The sequence below is a fragment of the Trypanosoma equiperdum genome (genome assembly GCF_001457755.1).
Source record: "Trypanosoma equiperdum strain OVI genome assembly, contig: ctg_1660, whole genome shotgun sequence".
Taxonomy (NCBI): domain Eukaryota; phylum Euglenozoa; class Kinetoplastea; order Trypanosomatida; family Trypanosomatidae; genus Trypanosoma; species Trypanosoma equiperdum.
Window position 1 is genome coordinate 33,749 of NW_027123683.1, and position 18,288 is coordinate 52,036.

The 18,288-nt window shown below is 51.2% G+C and overlaps 4 protein-coding genes and 1 pseudogene across 5 annotated transcripts; all 5 read left to right on the plus strand.

Moving 5' to 3' along the window:
- Positions 1–291: 291 nt before the first annotated feature.
- On the plus strand, positions 292–4,968 carry TEOVI_000771500 (uncharacterized protein; the record flags this gene model as incomplete). The annotated part of the gene is made up of 1 exon (XM_067222597.1): positions 292–4,968. The coding sequence occupies one exon, from the start codon at positions 292–294 to the stop codon at positions 4,966–4,968; it is 4,677 nt and encodes a 1,558-aa protein (XP_067078698.1).
- Positions 4,969–5,603: 635 nt separating this feature from the next.
- On the plus strand, positions 5,604–8,219 carry TEOVI_000771600 (uncharacterized protein; the record flags this gene model as incomplete). The annotated part of the gene is made up of 1 exon (XM_067222598.1): positions 5,604–8,219. The coding sequence occupies one exon, from the start codon at positions 5,604–5,606 to the stop codon at positions 8,217–8,219; it is 2,616 nt and encodes an 871-aa protein (XP_067078699.1).
- Positions 8,220–8,949: 730 nt separating this feature from the next.
- On the plus strand, positions 8,950–9,870 carry TEOVI_000771700 (uncharacterized protein; the record flags this gene model as incomplete). The annotated part of the gene is made up of 1 exon (XM_067222599.1): positions 8,950–9,870. One exon carries the CDS (start codon positions 8,950–8,952, stop codon positions 9,868–9,870), a length of 921 nt encoding a protein of 306 aa, XP_067078700.1.
- Positions 9,871–10,715: 845 nt separating this feature from the next.
- On the plus strand, positions 10,716–15,800 carry TEOVI_000771800:pseudogene (annotated as a pseudogene). Its single transcript has one exon. A coding segment is annotated over exon 1 (5,085 nt).
- Positions 15,801–16,463: 663 nt separating this feature from the next.
- On the plus strand, positions 16,464–17,768 carry TEOVI_000771900 (uncharacterized protein; the record flags this gene model as incomplete). Its single annotated transcript, XM_067222600.1, has 1 exon — positions 16,464–17,768. The coding sequence occupies one exon, from the start codon at positions 16,464–16,466 to the stop codon at positions 17,766–17,768; it is 1,305 nt and encodes a 434-aa protein (XP_067078701.1).
- Positions 17,769–18,288: the final 520 nt, after the last annotated feature.

An 18,288-nucleotide genomic window follows, 5' to 3' on the forward strand; every position in this document is an offset into this window, starting at 1 on the left:
GCGCTTTAGTGCCGCTGCCGTTTACTTTACCCTCTTTCTACTCGTAGGTTATGCCCTCCGCGAACTTATTCCTCACCACTTAACAGTCATCCGTGTAGGTGTAGTTGACGTTTTCCTCTTCTCTTCCCTTGCATCTGTATCTCTTTTTTCTTTTAATTGTTGTCTTATTTATTTATTTACCTTTTTTCCTTAGCATAGATTAGTAGAGTACCAGATAGACGGTGAATCATCCTGAGGAACAACTACTTTTGTGTGCTTGTGGAGGGGAGGGGAAGTGCAGACGGCATATAAATGGAAAGTGATGATGGGCAGGTACACTCACAGGTGTTTGAGCCTCAGGATGTGCAGCTTGAAGAGGTGGAGGAGAGGTCATTAGTTGTGGGAAGCGAGCCAACTGTTTACTCCTCGGAGGACGTGCAGTCGGTCCTCGTGAATGTGCCGGTCGGCGGCCCGCCTTCCCGTGGCCCACTTTCCGAGTTTCATTCAGTAGAAGAAATTTCCGCCAGCTCAGAACGGAGCCGTGACGTTGCGCGAAGTGCCATTGTGAACCGGCTGGTGTCACCATTGCCAACCTCGCCATTGAAGGATCGTAGCGTAGTAGAAATTTCAGAAGAGCAAATACGCTTGTTTGCTGACGAGTCGCATTTCCCTCCACCACCTTCCAATATCAGCATCAGGACAAGCCGCTCCGAGCGTGCGCCATCTAGTTCCCATGCCGTATCACGATTTGTTTCATCTCCAAGCCCCCTGCGGCAAGTCGTTCGGCGCTACGTCTCGCCACAACGGCACATTGATACGCCTTTGATTAATCGGAGGGCGTCCACCCCCATTCGCCGCCTGTCCACCCCTTGCGATCGCCGATTAGTTTCTCCCGTTGACACCCCCGACTTCAGAGAGAGGCGAGGGAGGCTGAACCCACAGGCCAGGATGTCACCAACACTCGTCGTGGCCTCTTCATCACTGCCTGAAGATGAGTCGTCTGCGGATTCCCTTGTTATTGTGCCAACGTACAATAGAAAGAAGAGACGGGTGTGTGGCGGCCGCAGTTTCCCAACGTTGTACAACATCAGCTCCTTATTGGTTCAGTTTGATGGTGTGTGGGCCTCGTCTGATGACGAGGAAGAGACCAGCAGGAATATTGCTGGTAGTGTTGCTCTCAGGAGAGCAGCGGGGCGATACCGCAACTCTCCTTCACCGATTACCCCGGTTGCTTCGGGTGCAGTATTGGCTCGGCAGCGTTGCAGAACAGGACCACTGATAGAGGCGCTGCAGTCCGTTAGGAATGAGAAGGATATGCTAATGATCATGGAAAAGGAGCAAAGGGACCGTCGTAAAATCACGAAAGCTTATGTTCGATTGCTGCGTGAAATGCTTCTCTGGTGTGCCGTGAAGCACGCAACTGTTTTAGCTCGGGGCGGGCCTGGAGCGCAATCCTGTAAGCTTCGCAGTCAAGCGGGTGCAGTCGGGAGAGCAAACTCAGTTCCTACCAGAACTTCTTCTTCCCGAAGAGGGGAAAGGGTGCGGACCTGCCCAATCCAGCGCATGTCGCCGCTCAGGACCCCACGTGAAGAAATCAGACCTCCACTGCTGTCATGCGGTGCTCAGTTGGAGACGGACGTTCCGGTGGTGGGCCAAGGTGGCAGGTCGCGCAATGATTTTTCTTCCCATTCACAAGAAAAGGAAAAGAAAGGTCCATCGGCTGGTACATATCAAAGCGTAAGCGGTGCCCCCGCGGGCTCGTGGGGGGTATTCGACAGCCCTGTTCAAGGCGGCCGACAAGGATCCTTTAGTAGACCCTCGCCCGACAGGTTGTGTTCTACCTCAATGGACCGCTCGTACGAGATATGGGAGGTTAAAGCACAGTTGCGGAGTGTTGTATCTGAGGAACTGGGCAAGCGGATACTTGTGATTGGCGCGGAGTCCGCAGCCTTCCAGTTTATTGTTCATTACCATCGCATTGAGCTGACAGCGTTTCAACGTGAGCCCATCTACCTCCAGGAAGCATGTCAAAGGAGAAGCATCGTATCGGAAGCGAAGAATCAGTTGCGCATGATTAGCGATAGAGGGAGTAACATGGGAATATTGGGCCATTTAAACTGGGTGGAGGAGTGGGCTCAACGTCTTCTAACACTTATAGAAAGTGAACGGTATGTACGGCAGATTGAGCTGTATCAGGCAGAAGGTCACGAACGCGAAGAAATACAGAGGGTTTTCAGTTTAGGGCTAAAGTCATTAACTGAGTACCGGGAGTGCGAAGCGAAGAGGAGGAGGTGCAGACTTGAGATGAAGGATATTGCACTGTGTGAGAATTTGGCTCGGGAAAAGTTGGTAGCAGAGGAAATTCAGTCTAGGGCAGCCCTGCATCTCACCTACAGTGCGATTCCCTCCAGTGTTGTTGCCAGCGGATCTGACAGAAGAGTTGGAGTGCCCAGGAGGGGCGCACAAAAGGGGAGCTGTGGAGAACACTCGCACATTTCCCCTCGCGGGACGGAGGATCCAAGTCGCTGTTACGACCGGTCGCTCGTGACGGAACCGGAATCACACGCGTCCACGACACAGGATGGTTCGGCATTCACTTCCGCTTTGAGCGCAGCGATGTGCTCAAGAAACACGAGTAATAACAGAGCTCTTTCGGATTCGGATACGCCCAATGAGGTTGTCTTCTTCGTGTGGGACCCCACATCCAACACCTTGACACGCACTTCCAACAACAACTTCACCAGCTTCAACACTTCCACTGGCACCACCACAGCGACCGTGCGTGCACCATCGACGGGTACTGTAGCTGTTGTGAGATGTGACCGATCAAAGAGTCTTCCCGAAGCCACAGGTTCAGTGAGTAAAGTGAGCTCACCCTCACCACAGTTTCCCGTTGCTGGTAGTTCCACTAGCCGCGTCGATAAGAGTGGCTCTTTCGTATCAGCACCTCTGCGCGGTTCTGCTGCCGCTGCAAGGGATCAAGTGAGTGAGATACCTCGGAAAGCAGGTCACAGTGGGCGAAGAAGTTCTTCTGCAGTCTTGAAGTCCTGCAAGACAGCAAGAAGGAACGATAAGACGCCACTTTCTGGTTCTGGCAGACGGCCGTCAAGGGTTCCGAACGCTGCAAGGGCCGATGGTGGTAAAACAAACCGCGACATTTTTAAGCGACCCATAAATCCGGTGGAGGAGGCGGAAGCTACATTTTCTTTAGCGAACCGACATATTGTCCCCTGCTCCCTGAAGGCTGCGGTGGCGCGTAGGGGAGGTTCCACATGTTGCTTCAATCAATTCTCTGGTGAGCCCTTCCCAGATCTGAGATCGACGACGCAACGTCCCTACAATGATGATATCATCTATAGCAACTCGTCAAGAGGATTTTCCGAGATAGATTTCGGCGAGTTATCGTCGGCGGGGGAGGAGGAGGTGAAGGTGCGTGGGGACACCGCGGCAAAAGTACATTGTGGGGTGTCGGGCACTCCCCTCCAGTCTGTTACGACGGTGACAATTTCTTTAGACAGTGATGATGCCGAGGACGGTGGTCACGGAGGCCAAGGAAACAGCAATGCCGCTGCAGTCAGTGATGACCGAGTCGAAGTGGGATCTATCACTACCGAATTTATTTTTGAAAGTGTTCGCGACGAGGATGATGATGTGGACCCATTTTCGATGAGGACCGTTGGGAAGGGGAGTAACAGTGACAGTGCAGCGGGGAAAAATGTGGGACCGAGTCTCATGGGATCAAGTAAGGCTCCGTTTGAATCGGCTGAGCGATCGCCCACCTCCACACCTATGCCACGACAGGAAAGCAGAAGACTGCTGAGTCACAGGAGTAAAAGTCAAGAAACTTTGACAATACCTGATGTTTCATTATCAACAATGCACGACGAGACTATAGGAAGCGGGTTCAAGGGCGAGGCAGCGGGTAGGGCCTCCCTTCGTAGTGGGTGTTCCTCTTCCCCCCGATTTGGCGAGAGTACTCTCAGCGCCAGCACGGCGTTGAACACTGATGAAGCGGGAAACAAGAAACGGTCATGTAAGGGGGGCCCGAGTCGCGGTTCATCACGTCGGCCAGCTGTGAACAGGCCCAAAGTTCCACCAGGCTACTTGAGACCAACGGCCGGATGGAAGCGCCAGAGTGAGGAAAAGGTGTGGCAGCAGTTATTTTCTGAGGCGAGAGCTAAGCATCGTGTGAGTGCGTCACGACCTGCCCCGATCAACCCCCGATGCCCCCGCGATTACAAATCAGACCGCAAAGCTATCAAGGTGGCGCGTGTTCCATATGAAGAAGGCCCTGGTGTGTGGAGCGACTACGAGGAACCACGACAGCCGTATGGTCCCATCAAAGTACCGAGCGACGCGCGCTACGGGAGAAAACCTGAAGGGAGGTGTGTAGGTGGCCAGTCGGGAGCCGCAACGATTATTTCACCCGTTCGCCGCCGAGATGCGGTGTGGCGTTTTAAAGCAGAGGGGAGCTGTTGTCATCGCAGCACATCCAGTCTACGGGATGCCAAACTGTCGAGGGACGAAAGCAGTAACGCACTGACTAACGAAGGTACCGCCCTTGATGAGGAGGATATGGATGCATTAAAGGGGATAGTTAGGAGGGCCAGCACCACCAGCCACCGCACTGTTGCTTCGGTGGCCAGCACTCCAAAGAAGGCTTGTGGATCTTCGTTTTACAGCTCGCGTTCCGTGACACCGTCTTATATCGAGGCATTTTACAAGTTAGACCTCGAAGCGGCAAAACGTTATGGATTCCTCATTTCGTCGCATAGCGGCCCAGTGCTCCAGAGCACGACGCCTTCGAAAGGTGGAAAAAAAAGAATAACCAAAGGTAAGCATCTTCCCCAACCACCAACCGAAAGTTCCAGTAGTGAGCTGAAGTTGAGCCCTGATGCGAACTCAGAGGAGCGGCTTTTATCGACCACTACGACACATACAAGCATGTCGCACATTTTGTACTCCCCCAGGTCGAAACATCACTGCTGAGTGGTACGGTTTTTACCACTCAGCAACTATAGAGAATAATCATAAAAAAAACACAAAGCGACAAATTTATAGAGTAACAACTTGCATTTTTATACGTGTATACGTATATATATGTGTGTGTGTTTGCACATCGATTTAAGAATCTTTTGTATTTGTCGCTAGGAGTCGTGCCTTTCATTAAGATCTTTTTTTATTTTTTTCCTTGGAAGACTTATTGGCAGTGGTATCGAAATTTATCTGAATGGTAGCACCGTGAAGAAGCCTTTGGCTATCTTCACGTTTATCCTTTCTTCCTTGTCTCGCCTTCAATCACTCACGTACGAATGCTCATTCACTTTTTTCTATCCGTTTTCTACTACTCCCCTCCTCCCCTTTTTCATCATCATCATCATTATCATAACGATGATCCTTTTTGCATGTAAGATTCCCTAAGCTGCCGCAGAAGCACCTACATACGCAGCTTCAACTTGAACATTAACCAAATTTCCACGACCGTGGAAAAGGAGCGGAAGAGGACGTGGCTCTGTGGTGTTTCAGCCTCCAGCGTATCCCACGCCACGCGGAAGAGTGCAGGGTGTCCGGAGAAGGTATTGTTTACTAATCAATTATAAAAAAAAATTCGCGCGTCGTCTGAGATGCAGCGTCAGTGTGACGGTTGCAATGAGTCTGCGTCATCCTTCCAGTGCCCGTTATGTCAGGCGGAACTTATTACCGATCGGGGCTTTTTTTGTGGTCAGGAATGCTTCGCAAAGAACTGGCTTCAGCACCGCCGTACCTTCCATAAGAGTGGGGTAGTAAGGGCCAAACAACCACGTGGTGCAACTACCGGCAATGAGGGGGATACGGCTAACGGAAACAGCGCTGCTGCGACAAACGGCGATGAAACGCAGTTACGTAAAAAGAAGAGGAAAGGAGAAAAAATTCCCGGGAGGGAGCAGGAGGAAAATAAAAAGGACGATAAGCTGCCGGCCAGACCTGTCGTAGGACCGTGGACGCCGCTCCCGAGGGGAGATGATGAGGGGCGTGTGGAACCGCAACTTTTACCTGGTGTCCCCCGTGCCATCATTGGTGGCGCTTCAAGTGAGCGATCAGTTGCATTTTGGTCAGCTGCACATGCAGCCGCAAGTCATATAGTGACTGAGTTATTGCACAAACCACAATTGCGGGATGAGGCCGATAGCGAGCCATTGAAGGTGCTGGTAATAACCGCCGATGCGCTTGGAGCGCACGCCATGGCTTGGGCCTGTCGCTGCAGCGGTCTTGGTCATTTAATGCAGCTTGTCGTGAAATCTATTGAGGCATCAAGCCCTGAAGTAGTCCCTTTCAACTACTTTGGAGGCGAGCGGCGAGTGGTAATAACGACGCAGGAAATAGTGGGCAATTTGTGTGATGGCTCAGCAGCGGCGTGGTTTTCAACGCCAAACAATCTTTTGGTCACGCTTCCTGGTGTGAAGGATGCAGGTAAATTCCAGTCGGTGCATATGCGTGCCCTTTTTTTTCTGTATAGCAGGGAAACTGGGGAGTCGATGAGAGAAGAACTTCCGGGCGAGGAGGAGGAGGAGATTACGCATTTTGTGAAACCACTATTGCATGTTCCCGTTCAGTTGCATTCCTTATTCGATGCTTCCGGAGTCACAAACACCAATCAGGGTGAGAAGGGAGATGACGAAAAAAAAACTAAGAAAGCAAGACTGTTTCGCTTCGACAACAACGTGTCGACGTCCCTTGCGCGAGGCGACCTTCGGGGAGCACTGCAGCATCTCGTCCGGCTCTACAGCACGGAACGCAGTGCGTTTGAGGAGGTTCTTGCCAACAGTTTTTTAGCTTCTCTTGGAGCGGCGAGTGTGGCCCATGCGCACCATGTTCTGGCGTATGTACTCCGTGAGCTTGTGGATCATTCTTCTCGCTTTAAGGCGAGCCAGGGCGCTACCTTGAAGGACATGGCTATACGCGCATTAACTCGAGTAATAGGATTAATTCAGCCGATAGTTGCTGAGGACGGGACACAGCACTGCAACACAACCGCTGCTGCTTCAGCTGAGAGTGGAAGTACTGTCGATGGGTTCAAGGATAACGCACACAGCGGTGAGGGCGACGCGACCGAATGTAAATTCCCTCCTCCGTCTGAGTTCGAGAGGAAAAAGTACTTTAATCACTACAGTTCGGCACCAAACCTGGCTCTGCAAGCGACGCTCTGCTATTTATATCCGTATACAACCGTCGGTGTTATTGATGCATGGGGCGCTGCGTGGGGTGTCAAGAAAACTTTGAAGGGGCCCGAGGCGCTGATACAAATGGACAAAGCGCGCAAGGACGCTGTGCTAAGGTTAGAGGGTCGCTATGGAACTAAGCTTGGTCCCTCGTTTGCAAAGTACCTTGTTGTTCTTATGCATTTTCTCTATGATGCTGTTGCGGGATACTCTCTCGCAGTGGAGGACGTGGAGAAGCGTACCTTGTGGTCATTAACGCTTCAAAGTGATGTGGGCCCGCTACGCAGCTTTCTTTCGAATTGCTTTTTGCTTCAGGAGGGTAAACCAGCTCTAAAGAAAAAGCCCACCTTATCCGCTCGAAAGACAACCCCGAGCGCAGACGAGTTGCGAGAGCTACGGCGCATGCTGCCGGTACGCACTGGATCAGTCGTAAGAGAATCAGTTTCATTGCCATGGGTGGATCTCCCAATAGTGATGAATCGTGAACTGAGGGTGAAGCAGCTACAGCAGCAGGCAGTGGAAGAAATTCTGATGGCGATGCCACGCAAGCCTCGGCCCATGTACATTGGTGATGTTGGAAATCTTGTCGGCAGGTGGTTCCGCTTTAACGCACGTTTCGACGGTGTCCTCGGCGTAAGTCTGATGGATTTCCTTATTCAGCATCCCGAGGCATTCCGCGTAGTTGGAGATCTCGTGACGAGACGCACAGCTGGAACGTGTAACTCGGTGCCAATTCGCTTCAAGGATGACAGCGGTGATGATGACGATGATGACAACGAAGAACCTGACAAGAGTCGCAGAGCAAAGGACCGTGCGCTGCTCACTGGAGCAAAAAGTGGAAGCAAGGGAGGGTCCGGCAAAGAGCTTTCCGCACGTGCACGAAAGAAGGCCGCAGCGAAGGAATTCAACAAGTCGCGCTTCAACCGAAATTACAAGCCACTCGATCCGTCAGCGAAGGTTCCCGGATACGTGCGGCATGCGCCTCGAAAAGTGAAGGGCCGCGGTAGGAAGGCGAACAAACGAAACACAAAACGCGGTTGACCCCAGTTCCAATAGAAGAGGATAAAGAGTGAGTTCCATTACAGCCTAACTTTATGTCTGTACCTTACTGCATATGTGTTGTTTTCAAGCAAAGGAGCTGCTGTGGAGAGAATGCGCTTCTGATATGTCCGGCTGCATGGACGCGGGATCCAGGAATAAGAGAAGTTACGTGTGTTTCGATGGTGGTGAAAGAAGAGAACCACTTAGGGGAGACCCACCGGAGGGGATAGTGAAGTTAATTAAATCGCGTTTAAGAATGTGTAAGTGCAGGAGGGAGAGCAACACAAAAGTATCGAGTGCCGCTGGGTGCCACGTAATCGCATGCAGCTGGCGGATTATTAACCAATGAGAGCATTTTTGAGTGTTGTAAGGGAGACGGTGCTTAATCCGGAGCACACGGTTTCCTTTCCCTTTGTTCGTCGTTTTCTATTCTCACCTCCTCATTTCAACAAGAAACGGGTGCCACAGTCACTCACTATCCTTTAGTTAGATAGGTTAGTAGAGGGGTTGGTTCCCCGTCACCGCAACGGCAGCGCCATCCCGCTTCACAGCGGCTGCTGTTGCTGCAGCGGGGCCCTACGCGGCCACCACAACTAAAGGAGTTGAGTGGAGTTTCCTTCGGAATGTCATTCCGTTGCGAGTAGAGGGACCGGGTTCAGCCGCCGCTCTCTACAGGCACGCCTTCATCCACCAGGAACATCTCATCCAGCGCGTGCTGGGCGCACTGGAGATGGTGCCGCTACCGGCCCTGCCACGAATGTTGCTGGCTGAAGGGTTTCAGCGGATGCTTGAGGGACAATCACCGCAGCGGGATCTTCGTGCGCTTTTTGAGGAGGCAGAGATGGAAGCGCATCGGCTGCTGCTGGACATGGACCTTGCATGGAGAAGGCAACAACCCGAATCCCATCTCTATGCGGCTATAAGGCATGATCCATTGTCACGACTTCTCGCGTATGAGCTCTATGCCATCTGTGGTTACTATGTGCAGTTGATGAGTATAAGCGGTAGCCCAGAGGTGGGAGCTGCGGCTCTGTTACGCACCCTTATTGCGAGTGACGTACGTACGGATCATCTTTTGCAGCATACGACGCTGCGGTTTGAGGCCCTTCCTCGAGACGTTGTGACTGGTGAAAGACTTCACCCATGTGAAGCACCTGTGGAGGCTTTTGTGAAGGAATGTTTGTTGCTGGAGCGAGATGCATTTGGTCGGTTTCGCTTTGACCCTCGAGGAGATAATCGGCTCCTCATGCATTGTCTCAAGCTGGATGACATAGTTAAGACGCCCAAATCTTTCTCTGTGGTGTTGGATCCCCTGGTGCGACGGTACGGAAACTTCGATCTTGACCGAGCTGTCGTGTATCAGGGACGATGGATGCAGCACAGGCTGGCATGCAGGGAGGAGGAACATCGTGTAGATGAGCGGCTACCCCTTCTAGAGACAGTGGGAGTCAAAAATAGTACAGGTGAAGCTGACACTTCTGGGTTCAATGAGGACCTCACTTTTATTGTGCGATACAACGATCCGATTTGTCGCCGGCACAAGGAGACATCACTGGAGAAAGAGGCTGACAAGTGTCATGTTGAAGTCTTTGAACTGGCAGTAGAGGATACAGCCCGCACATTCTGGGAAAAATGGTTCTTAGATCGTTAATGGAGAGGATCGTGGCTGGGGCTATGAGCTCAAGCACCTGTGTCACGTTCGGAATGATGGCAGTAGCTTCCCTCATCACTTTTGGAGGTAGATTGTGTGGTACTCCTGCACCGTTCCAGTGGCGCAGCGCCATGGAAACCGTACGATTTGAGCGGTGCTCCACCTCTATTCTTTTCAATCTAACACTTACCTTAGCAGGGGGCGAAGGAGTGCGTTGTAGTGAAAACTCCAGCTGCTGAGGCGAATATAATGGTTGAGCGAACCACTGCACATTTGGGTCTCGGGGCGTTTTTCGTTGTTTCTGCTTATTTTTTTTTCTGTTTAAGGGTTCCAGCAGCATCCACACACAATAAAAAAGAAACAGGCTGTGTGCCCGCCCTTGCTTTCGATTTGACCCTTTTAACGTTAAAAGGATAACTTTGTTAGTTTTTTTCTTGTATTTTTATTCACAAGGACCATATGCTAACGTCGTTAATTTCCTTTCAGATAACTGTTTCTTGTTTATTTTTGTCACACCACAACAAATCTGTCAATTCTTACACATCTGCATGCGTCATGTGGTTTTGGAACACAATGAACAAAAGAGGAAAGGAAATTGTAATCAGCCAACTTCGAGTAGGAGAGGGGCCGGAAAGGCACCCAGTGGTGTGAGCGGGCTTCTGCAATTTGTTCGGACCGCTCATTCCTCCGTCACTGGCATATAGTTTCCACGGAAGCCACGTGCAAGCGTGAACAGTAAGGGACCAGGCGGGAAAACAATCCCTGTTTATCAACATAAGGCGGTGACAACTAGTAAACCAAGGAAAGGTTACTGCCGGGAAACGTTGCCGTAACTTTTTGCTGCAATGTCTCTCACAATTCCCATACGAACCGAAAAACCCACACTCCTTTACAAGCGCATGAGGCCCTCCACGAGTGTTGCCACTACTGTTCCCAGTCTCGTCCGTGGCGCGGTGTCCGAGACGGCAGCTGCCTCAAGGCGTGAGGTGCTGCAAGAGTTTCACAGCTTCGAAATGATGGCTGATGCAGATGGGCATTTGCAGTCTGATGCCGGTCTTGTCTTCTCTGATGGCGATGGCAGTTTCACAGCAGGCCATGACCACGACGATGTGGACGACGAGACGGCCGAACGTGAGTTCCAGTCTCATTGGAAGGATTCTCTTCACCGCACACGGGAAGAGCTGAAGGGTCAAACGATACATCCAGATACCTATCGAATAAATGATATTTGGCGGGAGGTCGCGCGTGAGGAAAAGCTGCGGGGAGATGATGAGGCGTTGCTTACTGAAAAGGAAGTGCTCACGCCATCTCGTCTCTTGTCACCTCCTTTGGGCAACGCGCCCGATCACGATTCCCCGGAGGCTATCCTTGACGATCTCGGAAGGCTGAAACTTCGTATGGAGAGAATCAAAAACAGGCAGGGCCGTCGTGTGCGCAAGGCTCACAGCATCATAGGCATCCATGAAGCAGGCTCTGGCGTTGAGGACTCCTCGTCTTCAGCTGGAGAATCCGACTTTGATCCGGACCGTTATGTGGCGCCGATACTTCACGGTTCTGCGGCTGCACGGGGCAACGACGTATTGCTGCTGGAAGCGCAGCAACGAGGCACATCTAGTGACAACCTTCGGGACATCTTTCCCGACTCTGAAAGTGTGAAAGAGGCGATGCGGCTTCTTGATTATAGTGTACAGTCAGATCGTCCAGACGTTGTGGCGTGCATCCATCGCTGTCAGGAGGCCCAGCGGATTCACTGTCCTAAAAATGAGATACCCGTTTTTACTGGGAAAAAGGGCAGCGCGGTGCGAGGGGAGGCCGCGCCACCGGTTGTGTCACCGCCGCCTCGTGCCGCGAAGGCGAAGCCGCCGTCAGTAGAGGAGTTGGCGAGGCTTGTAGCTGGATCCTTACCAACGATACCCAGGGAACTGATAGAGGAGCTTCAGGACCAGCGCCGACTGCTCGAGCGACTATCCGCAGCGCAGGAGGAAAGCCTTCGAAGACACTCAAAGGAGCAACAGGAGGCGGCGCGGAGGCGTCTTATGGCACCGCGTCCCGATCCACTGTTCAATTTGTACGTTCCAGAAGCCATGCAAGTACCAGAGCTGCATCATACCACAGGAATGGTTCAGCGAACGGAGCAGCAGCAACACCAGCAACTACGTCGAAGCCCGCAACGATCGATTCCGCCCGTTATCACAATTATGTCTAATCAGCCTGAGCCCCCGATTCCCCCCCCGCGACCCATCCCTCCCCCTCACGTAATAAAGGAGGAGCTGCAGCGGGTTCACCAACAATACGAACGTATTTTGCGTGACGAGCGTCGGGCGTGGACGGAACTCGTGCAGAATCAGAAGGATGCCTTTGAAAGGGAGAAGAAGGCCGCGGCGGAGGCTATGCACAATTTCACGATGAACCAACAGCGGGTGAACGCTGAAGAGACTAAGCGTATCATTGCGGCTCAGGAAGTGCGTCAACAACGAATGCAGCATGCATCGCAGTTACAGCAACAGCGCGCGATGCAGCAAATGGTGTCCAAGGTGCTGTGCGAAACGGGCACGCGGACCCCTGTGAGCAAAGTTTCACCTTTCCAAGGTCGTAATCAGCCATCAAAGGCCCGGCGCGGTGGCTTGCCTGCGCGAAAGGTGGGAAGAAGGCAGCCACCCGAAAAGAGCGTCGCTAGAAACAAACCGGGGACTTCTGCTGAGCCCAGCGGGGGTGAGGGGGCCCAGTCAACAACGAAGGGGCCCTTCAAGGTTGTGCTCCTTCCAGGGGAAGGTGAAGGGGCCACCACAACTTCTCCCAGCCCCTCACCTCAAGCTGGCGGGAAGGCACGAACGGAAGAGGTTGTGGTTCTTTCTGATAATGAAGGAGGGGAGGCCGCGAAGGATTTTTGTGACCCTGAATCTGGGAAGCGTGGCTCCGTCTCTAAAGACCGAAGGGCAAGCGGGTCGTTGCCGGCCTCAGCGAAAATGAGAGGTGTAGCCGTTAAGCGTGGAAGTGGGCTATCATCGGGTGGAACGGCAAAGGGCCGTGCCACTTCTGCGTCGCAGTCCAAGAGGAACAGCGCTGCATCCCCACGAGGTAACGGTTCACAGCCTTCCCTAAGTGCCACTCAAGAGAATATCGGATCTGTTGTGCCTTCTTATGCGTTTGATGTCAAGAACGCACAGATTAATAGAGCCCGTGGATTTGAGAATACCGAAGAAATTGCCCTCGCTTCATCTTTTCCTTCATTCCGAGACGACCTACCGGATACTGTTAGGCTCGAGGGTGGTTTAACACGTACGTTTGAGGACGCCGCAGCTGCTGCCGCCATTGGTGACAGCCGTGGCTGTGGTCGGCGTGAGGCGGAAGCGATGTTTATGCGCAGCGTTGTTTTGCTCGGCGACAATCTCACCCCAGACGAGTTGGCCCGGAAGCGGATGGTCCAAAATGCCTTTGATGTTAATCTTCACGTACCACCTCCTACAAACAATGTTGAAGGAGGACTTGAGCGGCCGTGTGATGCCTACTTCTACGGTGTTGAGCGCGATGAGTTAACTCCGCGCCGTCGAGCTGAGCTGCGCGCTGTTGAGGCGCAGTCGCTGCTGGAGGCAAGGCGTCGTTTAGAGCGTATTAAGGAGCTCTCGATTGGTGGCAACAAACGGAAATTCGGTGAACCGTCCACTTCCTTCGAAGAAGGCGTGGGGGAGAGGTTTGAGCGGCGGCTATGTGAACTCATTTCTAGCGACGTGATTCGCTGTGTCATTGAAGAAGGAGTTGAGGGAGACCTATTTGGCGAACTGATGCAGCTTCTCGAAAGTGACATTGTGAGAGCTGAAATCCATAGAATTCTGGAGAATGATAGGGCTGCCTCTGACGAAGAACCAGGTGACATAACACAACTACAAATGGCAGAAACTGTGAAAGGTTTAAGGAACCGTTACGGTTCTTTCGGTGCTCCTGCATTTGAAAGTGTGAGCCGGGAGGAAACACTACTGCACCACATTCAAGAGGAGTTGGTAAGGGTCATCGCGGATGCGGTGGAAGGTGCCGAAAAAGACTCTGTTGAAGAGGAATGTGGCATCAGGAATGATGAAAGCGCCCAAGAAGGAAAGGCAGAAGCAACACCCAGTGTGGGATCTCCTTCGCTTCATTCAGCGCATGCTCAGTTGGAAGGCGTAATGACACAGGAAAGCCCGCAGTGGGTTCATGAAATCATCCGAGCGGGTGATGATCCACTTCGGTCACCGTCAGCAGAGATAGAGACTACTAGTGCTCATTTGCAGCCGCAGCTGAAACAACAACAAGACGTAGGCGGAGTTACCGGTGGCGATTTTGTAACCCCATCAGCCGCGACGCTTTCCAATGTTGCTGTGGCAGTGGAAGGTGCTATCGGGGATCCCGCGGTCATCTCTGATGGGGCGGTTGGGGGTAACACGATCAGAATCGTCCTCGATGTGGCACCGGTAACTCAACTTCTAACCACTGCGCGGCTGCTGCCGCAAGCAGCAGAGCAGTTACACGAAGGGATGCAGCAGTGGCGCCAAATGACAGAGGGTCCGGGTCCCATGACTGAAGACCCGCGGCTACCATGCTCAACTGAGGAGACTTTACCACGGCTTGAACTTCCTGATTTGCAGTCTAGTGGACTCGGTGGCACTGTTACGCAAGTCGCGGTTTTAGATGTCCCACCGCTGCGACAAGAGATACCGGCGCCGAATGTTCCGGAAGAAACGGTTCCGCCCCTGCCACTTCTACTCCCCATTTCATCCGCCCCTCCACATCTCCCAGTATCCGGAGAGCCTCAACTTGTCCACAGGGCCATCCATGAGGAGCAGCTCGCTGAGGCACGTCGTTTGTGTGAGGAGGGCGAGTACCATCGCCGGCAGTTGGTGTGTGAGCAAGAAGAGATGATGCGGTATTCATTTGTGATGATGTGGGATTGGGAGCACGAGCACATCGTCCGTGTGGAGAGGGAGAAGAAACAACAGCAACATATTTTGGAAAGCATGCTGAATGAGAGGTTGGCGGCTCAGAGGCAGTCTCCTGTGATGTCTGAGGTGGTTAGGCACACAAGGGTGGAGCGAAGCCACTCTCTTCCTGCTGCTCCAGCTGATGTTTCTTATGCCTCCGCGGGAGATGATCCGGCGAAAGCTGCACCTTCAACTGGAATTCGTGACCCCATTACAAAATTCATATTCGAGTGGATGCGTGAGTTTGACCCTCGAAAGACGGAGAAGACGTTTGGGGAAAAGCTGCGGGAAGCGAGTATGGCGGCTGAAGGGAGACAACCAACGTATCCCAAACAACGTGTCGGAATTGCTGTGACTGACGGGAGGGCAACAGCAACGACAGATGACGATGACGAGGATTCCACTGAACCAGTGGAGCGGGATGTTCGAAGGAGACTGCTAATGGAAATAGATGCCGCTGATTCCTCTTCGTGGCTCTCTTCAGCTCACACTAGCAGCCTCACTGAGGGCGGAACCCCACAGTTCACTAGACGCCGTGGTACGGTGCCAACGGCCAATGTTGCGGCCGCTGCCCGGCCCATTGTTTCTCTGCTTGGAGAAGGTTGCTGTGACGTGTACCGGCATTTCCACAATGCTGAAGGCTCGTCTTCGAAGACGACCGAGACAACTCGGTACTCTTCCTCTTTTCACCTTGAACAGGAACCCGTGAGTAAGCAGCACCGCCATCACATGCCGAAGCCATCGTCACCTGCGGGAACATCAACAACAAAGACGGAAAGTACCTCTACATCCGCCAACACCGCGAAGACCACCAAATTAACATCAAGTGGAAGCGGATCTGAACATTTGGAGGATACGGCTCCAGCCACACATCTACATGAAACGCTAAGGCGGCATCTCAACTACGAACAGCCTTTGGATCATAGGCGTGATTACGTGCCAGAGGATCTGCGAAAGCGGCCGGCAAAGCGGAAGTAACGGAGATTCATGCGAGTTGATAAGGGTGTGTGCGTGTGTGTGTAATGCTAAGCAGTTTGCGTATCATAAGTGAGCAGCAGAGTTGGAATCCGGTTCCTTCTCTACCATACAACGGTCATTTCCCGCTTGTGGGTACGATCTCCCTCTGCTTCTTCTGCCTTCTAAGTACCGAAGGGGGTAGGAGGAAGAGGATCTATCGGGCATAGACTTGTTGCTTTTTCTCTAGAAGAATGTTTTTTTTCCACCTGCCGCTGTGTTTTTTCATTGTATAACGAAATTGCTTTTGTTAGTTGTACAAGTAGAAGCTTTCACATCTTCTTTGCATGTGTTCCGAACTGACTTAATTTATCAGTTTTTGTTTTTCGTATTATTCTTTTCCTCCGTATCTTCTCTTCTTCAACTGAGAATTTGTGTTGCAGGGGTTATTTAGTGTTCATGAATGTTTGTTAAGGCAATTTATACAAAGGTCCCCAAATAAAATTAAAACGCGAAGAAAACAGACATCTTTTCCTACATTATAACGTCATTTCCCCCCTTCGTCTTCTAGACCGTCGTTGTGTGAGTTTGGTGAGGTGGAAGTCATTACATTTGTGAGAAGAAGCTCCATTTAAAAAAAAAAATCAAAGGCAAAAGGGATTACTGGTGACGATAAGAGCAATCTCAATGCAAAAGTCAGTTCCTTCATATGTTGACCCATTTGGAACTTGTCCTTCATCTCATGCCAACACACCACGCGCGTCATGCAGGCGACACCAGCGGGGACTTCACAACACAACACATGGTGGAATTTCTACAGGGAACGTGCAAGACGTTGATGAGTTTGACGATGGGTTCGTTGGCATAAATCTCTTCGCTGAACCGGAGAGTCCAGAGGCTGTTCGTGAGGGCTGTAATTGTGATTTGCAGCGGGGGATCCCACCGCAGCGGAAACACGTTGTTTTGGAATCGCGCCCCAATGTGTTCGTGCCTGTCGTTGAGCAAAACAAATGCGGAGAGTTGACGGGGGATGACGTTGTCTCTGATGTGATGCGTGAAATGCCGCAGCCGCAGTCGTCATGTATTGGATGTAGAATTAAGACACATAACAGCGCAGGTATAGGAGCTCGGCCTTTACATCTCCCCGAACCAGTTGATTCCGCGGAAGGAAACCGCCACGCAATCAAAGTGCTGCTTTTATACATGAACCATATGGAGGTGACGATGAGTTCGCTAACCGCAGGCGCTTCCATCCTTTCACTCTTGTGGCTCATTATTTTTGTAGCGTGGGAGAAAGAATCGGTGGAGGATTCACTACTTCTGTACATTGCCATCACACACAGTTATGAGGGTGCTGCTTTTCAGTTCTTGTTCATTTTACTTTTAGTTGCCTCCTTGACGCCATTTGCATGGAGGTTTGCAAATAAACAGTGGGCTGAGGAAGTGAGTGATAGATGCCCCGCTGGTATTAATCCTCTTCCTCAGCATTTGTTCCGTCGCGAGGGTATTATTGACGGTGCGCGTTTCCCCATTTCGTGCAATCCCGTCACTTCACATGTTGATACGTGTAGCAATGCTGCAACAGTAGTGGCTCCTGGCTTACGGTGTGATGTGAGGCATTCAAATGCAGGAGTCAAAACACAAAGTCACTTGCAACAGCACAAAGACATTTCCCATGGAGGTGATGTTGCGCCTAACGCTGCTGCTGCCGCTTCGTGGGAAGTTGAGGTATCGCTTAAAAGTCCGTGGATGTTATTGTTGAAGCCGATTGTACCGTTGTATATAACTTGCACGGCCCTCACCGTGGCGCAAATTGCTCTTACAGAAGGGTGGGATGCTGCGAAATTACAAAAAGTTGCTGCGGCGGATGCTGCGAGCCTGCGAATTGTTTTGTTGACGGTAATATCTGTCCGAGCTGGTCTTATGTCACTCGCGGTGCTATGTAACCTTTTCAGACCTTCCAAGGAAATGAAGGTTTATTTCCTTTCATGAATTTAGATCTTTTTTTTAAAGAAAAAGATCATACATATGTATATATATATATATATATATATATTATTTTTTTGGTTTTTTTTGCGAACTTCGTACTAATGTCGATTGTCTATACTGAGATTTTTGTTTTGTTTTTTTTTAATCGCCTTTTTCAGGTACGCTCACGAAAAAAAAGGAGGAGGGACACTGCGTTTTCCTTTTTTTAAAAAAAAAGAAAAGAAAAGTGACGCCATTCTTTGTTGGTGTTTCTACTATTATTATTTTTTTTGTAGAAAATGCTGTTAAGTTGAGCACGCGCAACGTTTACCATCTTAAACATATGTACAAATGATCGTGAAAGCATAAGCAAAAATTTAGGTAAAACATGAACACCTAAATATAAGTGTTCGCGTGCGTTATTAATATGTTTGCGCGCCTGCACATGTTTCTTTCATTTCGTCTCTTCATTTGTTTTTTCCCTTCTCCTATTCATCACGTTGGTGGTGTTTGATTGAAGCGACTTGGGGCGAGGTTAATTAAA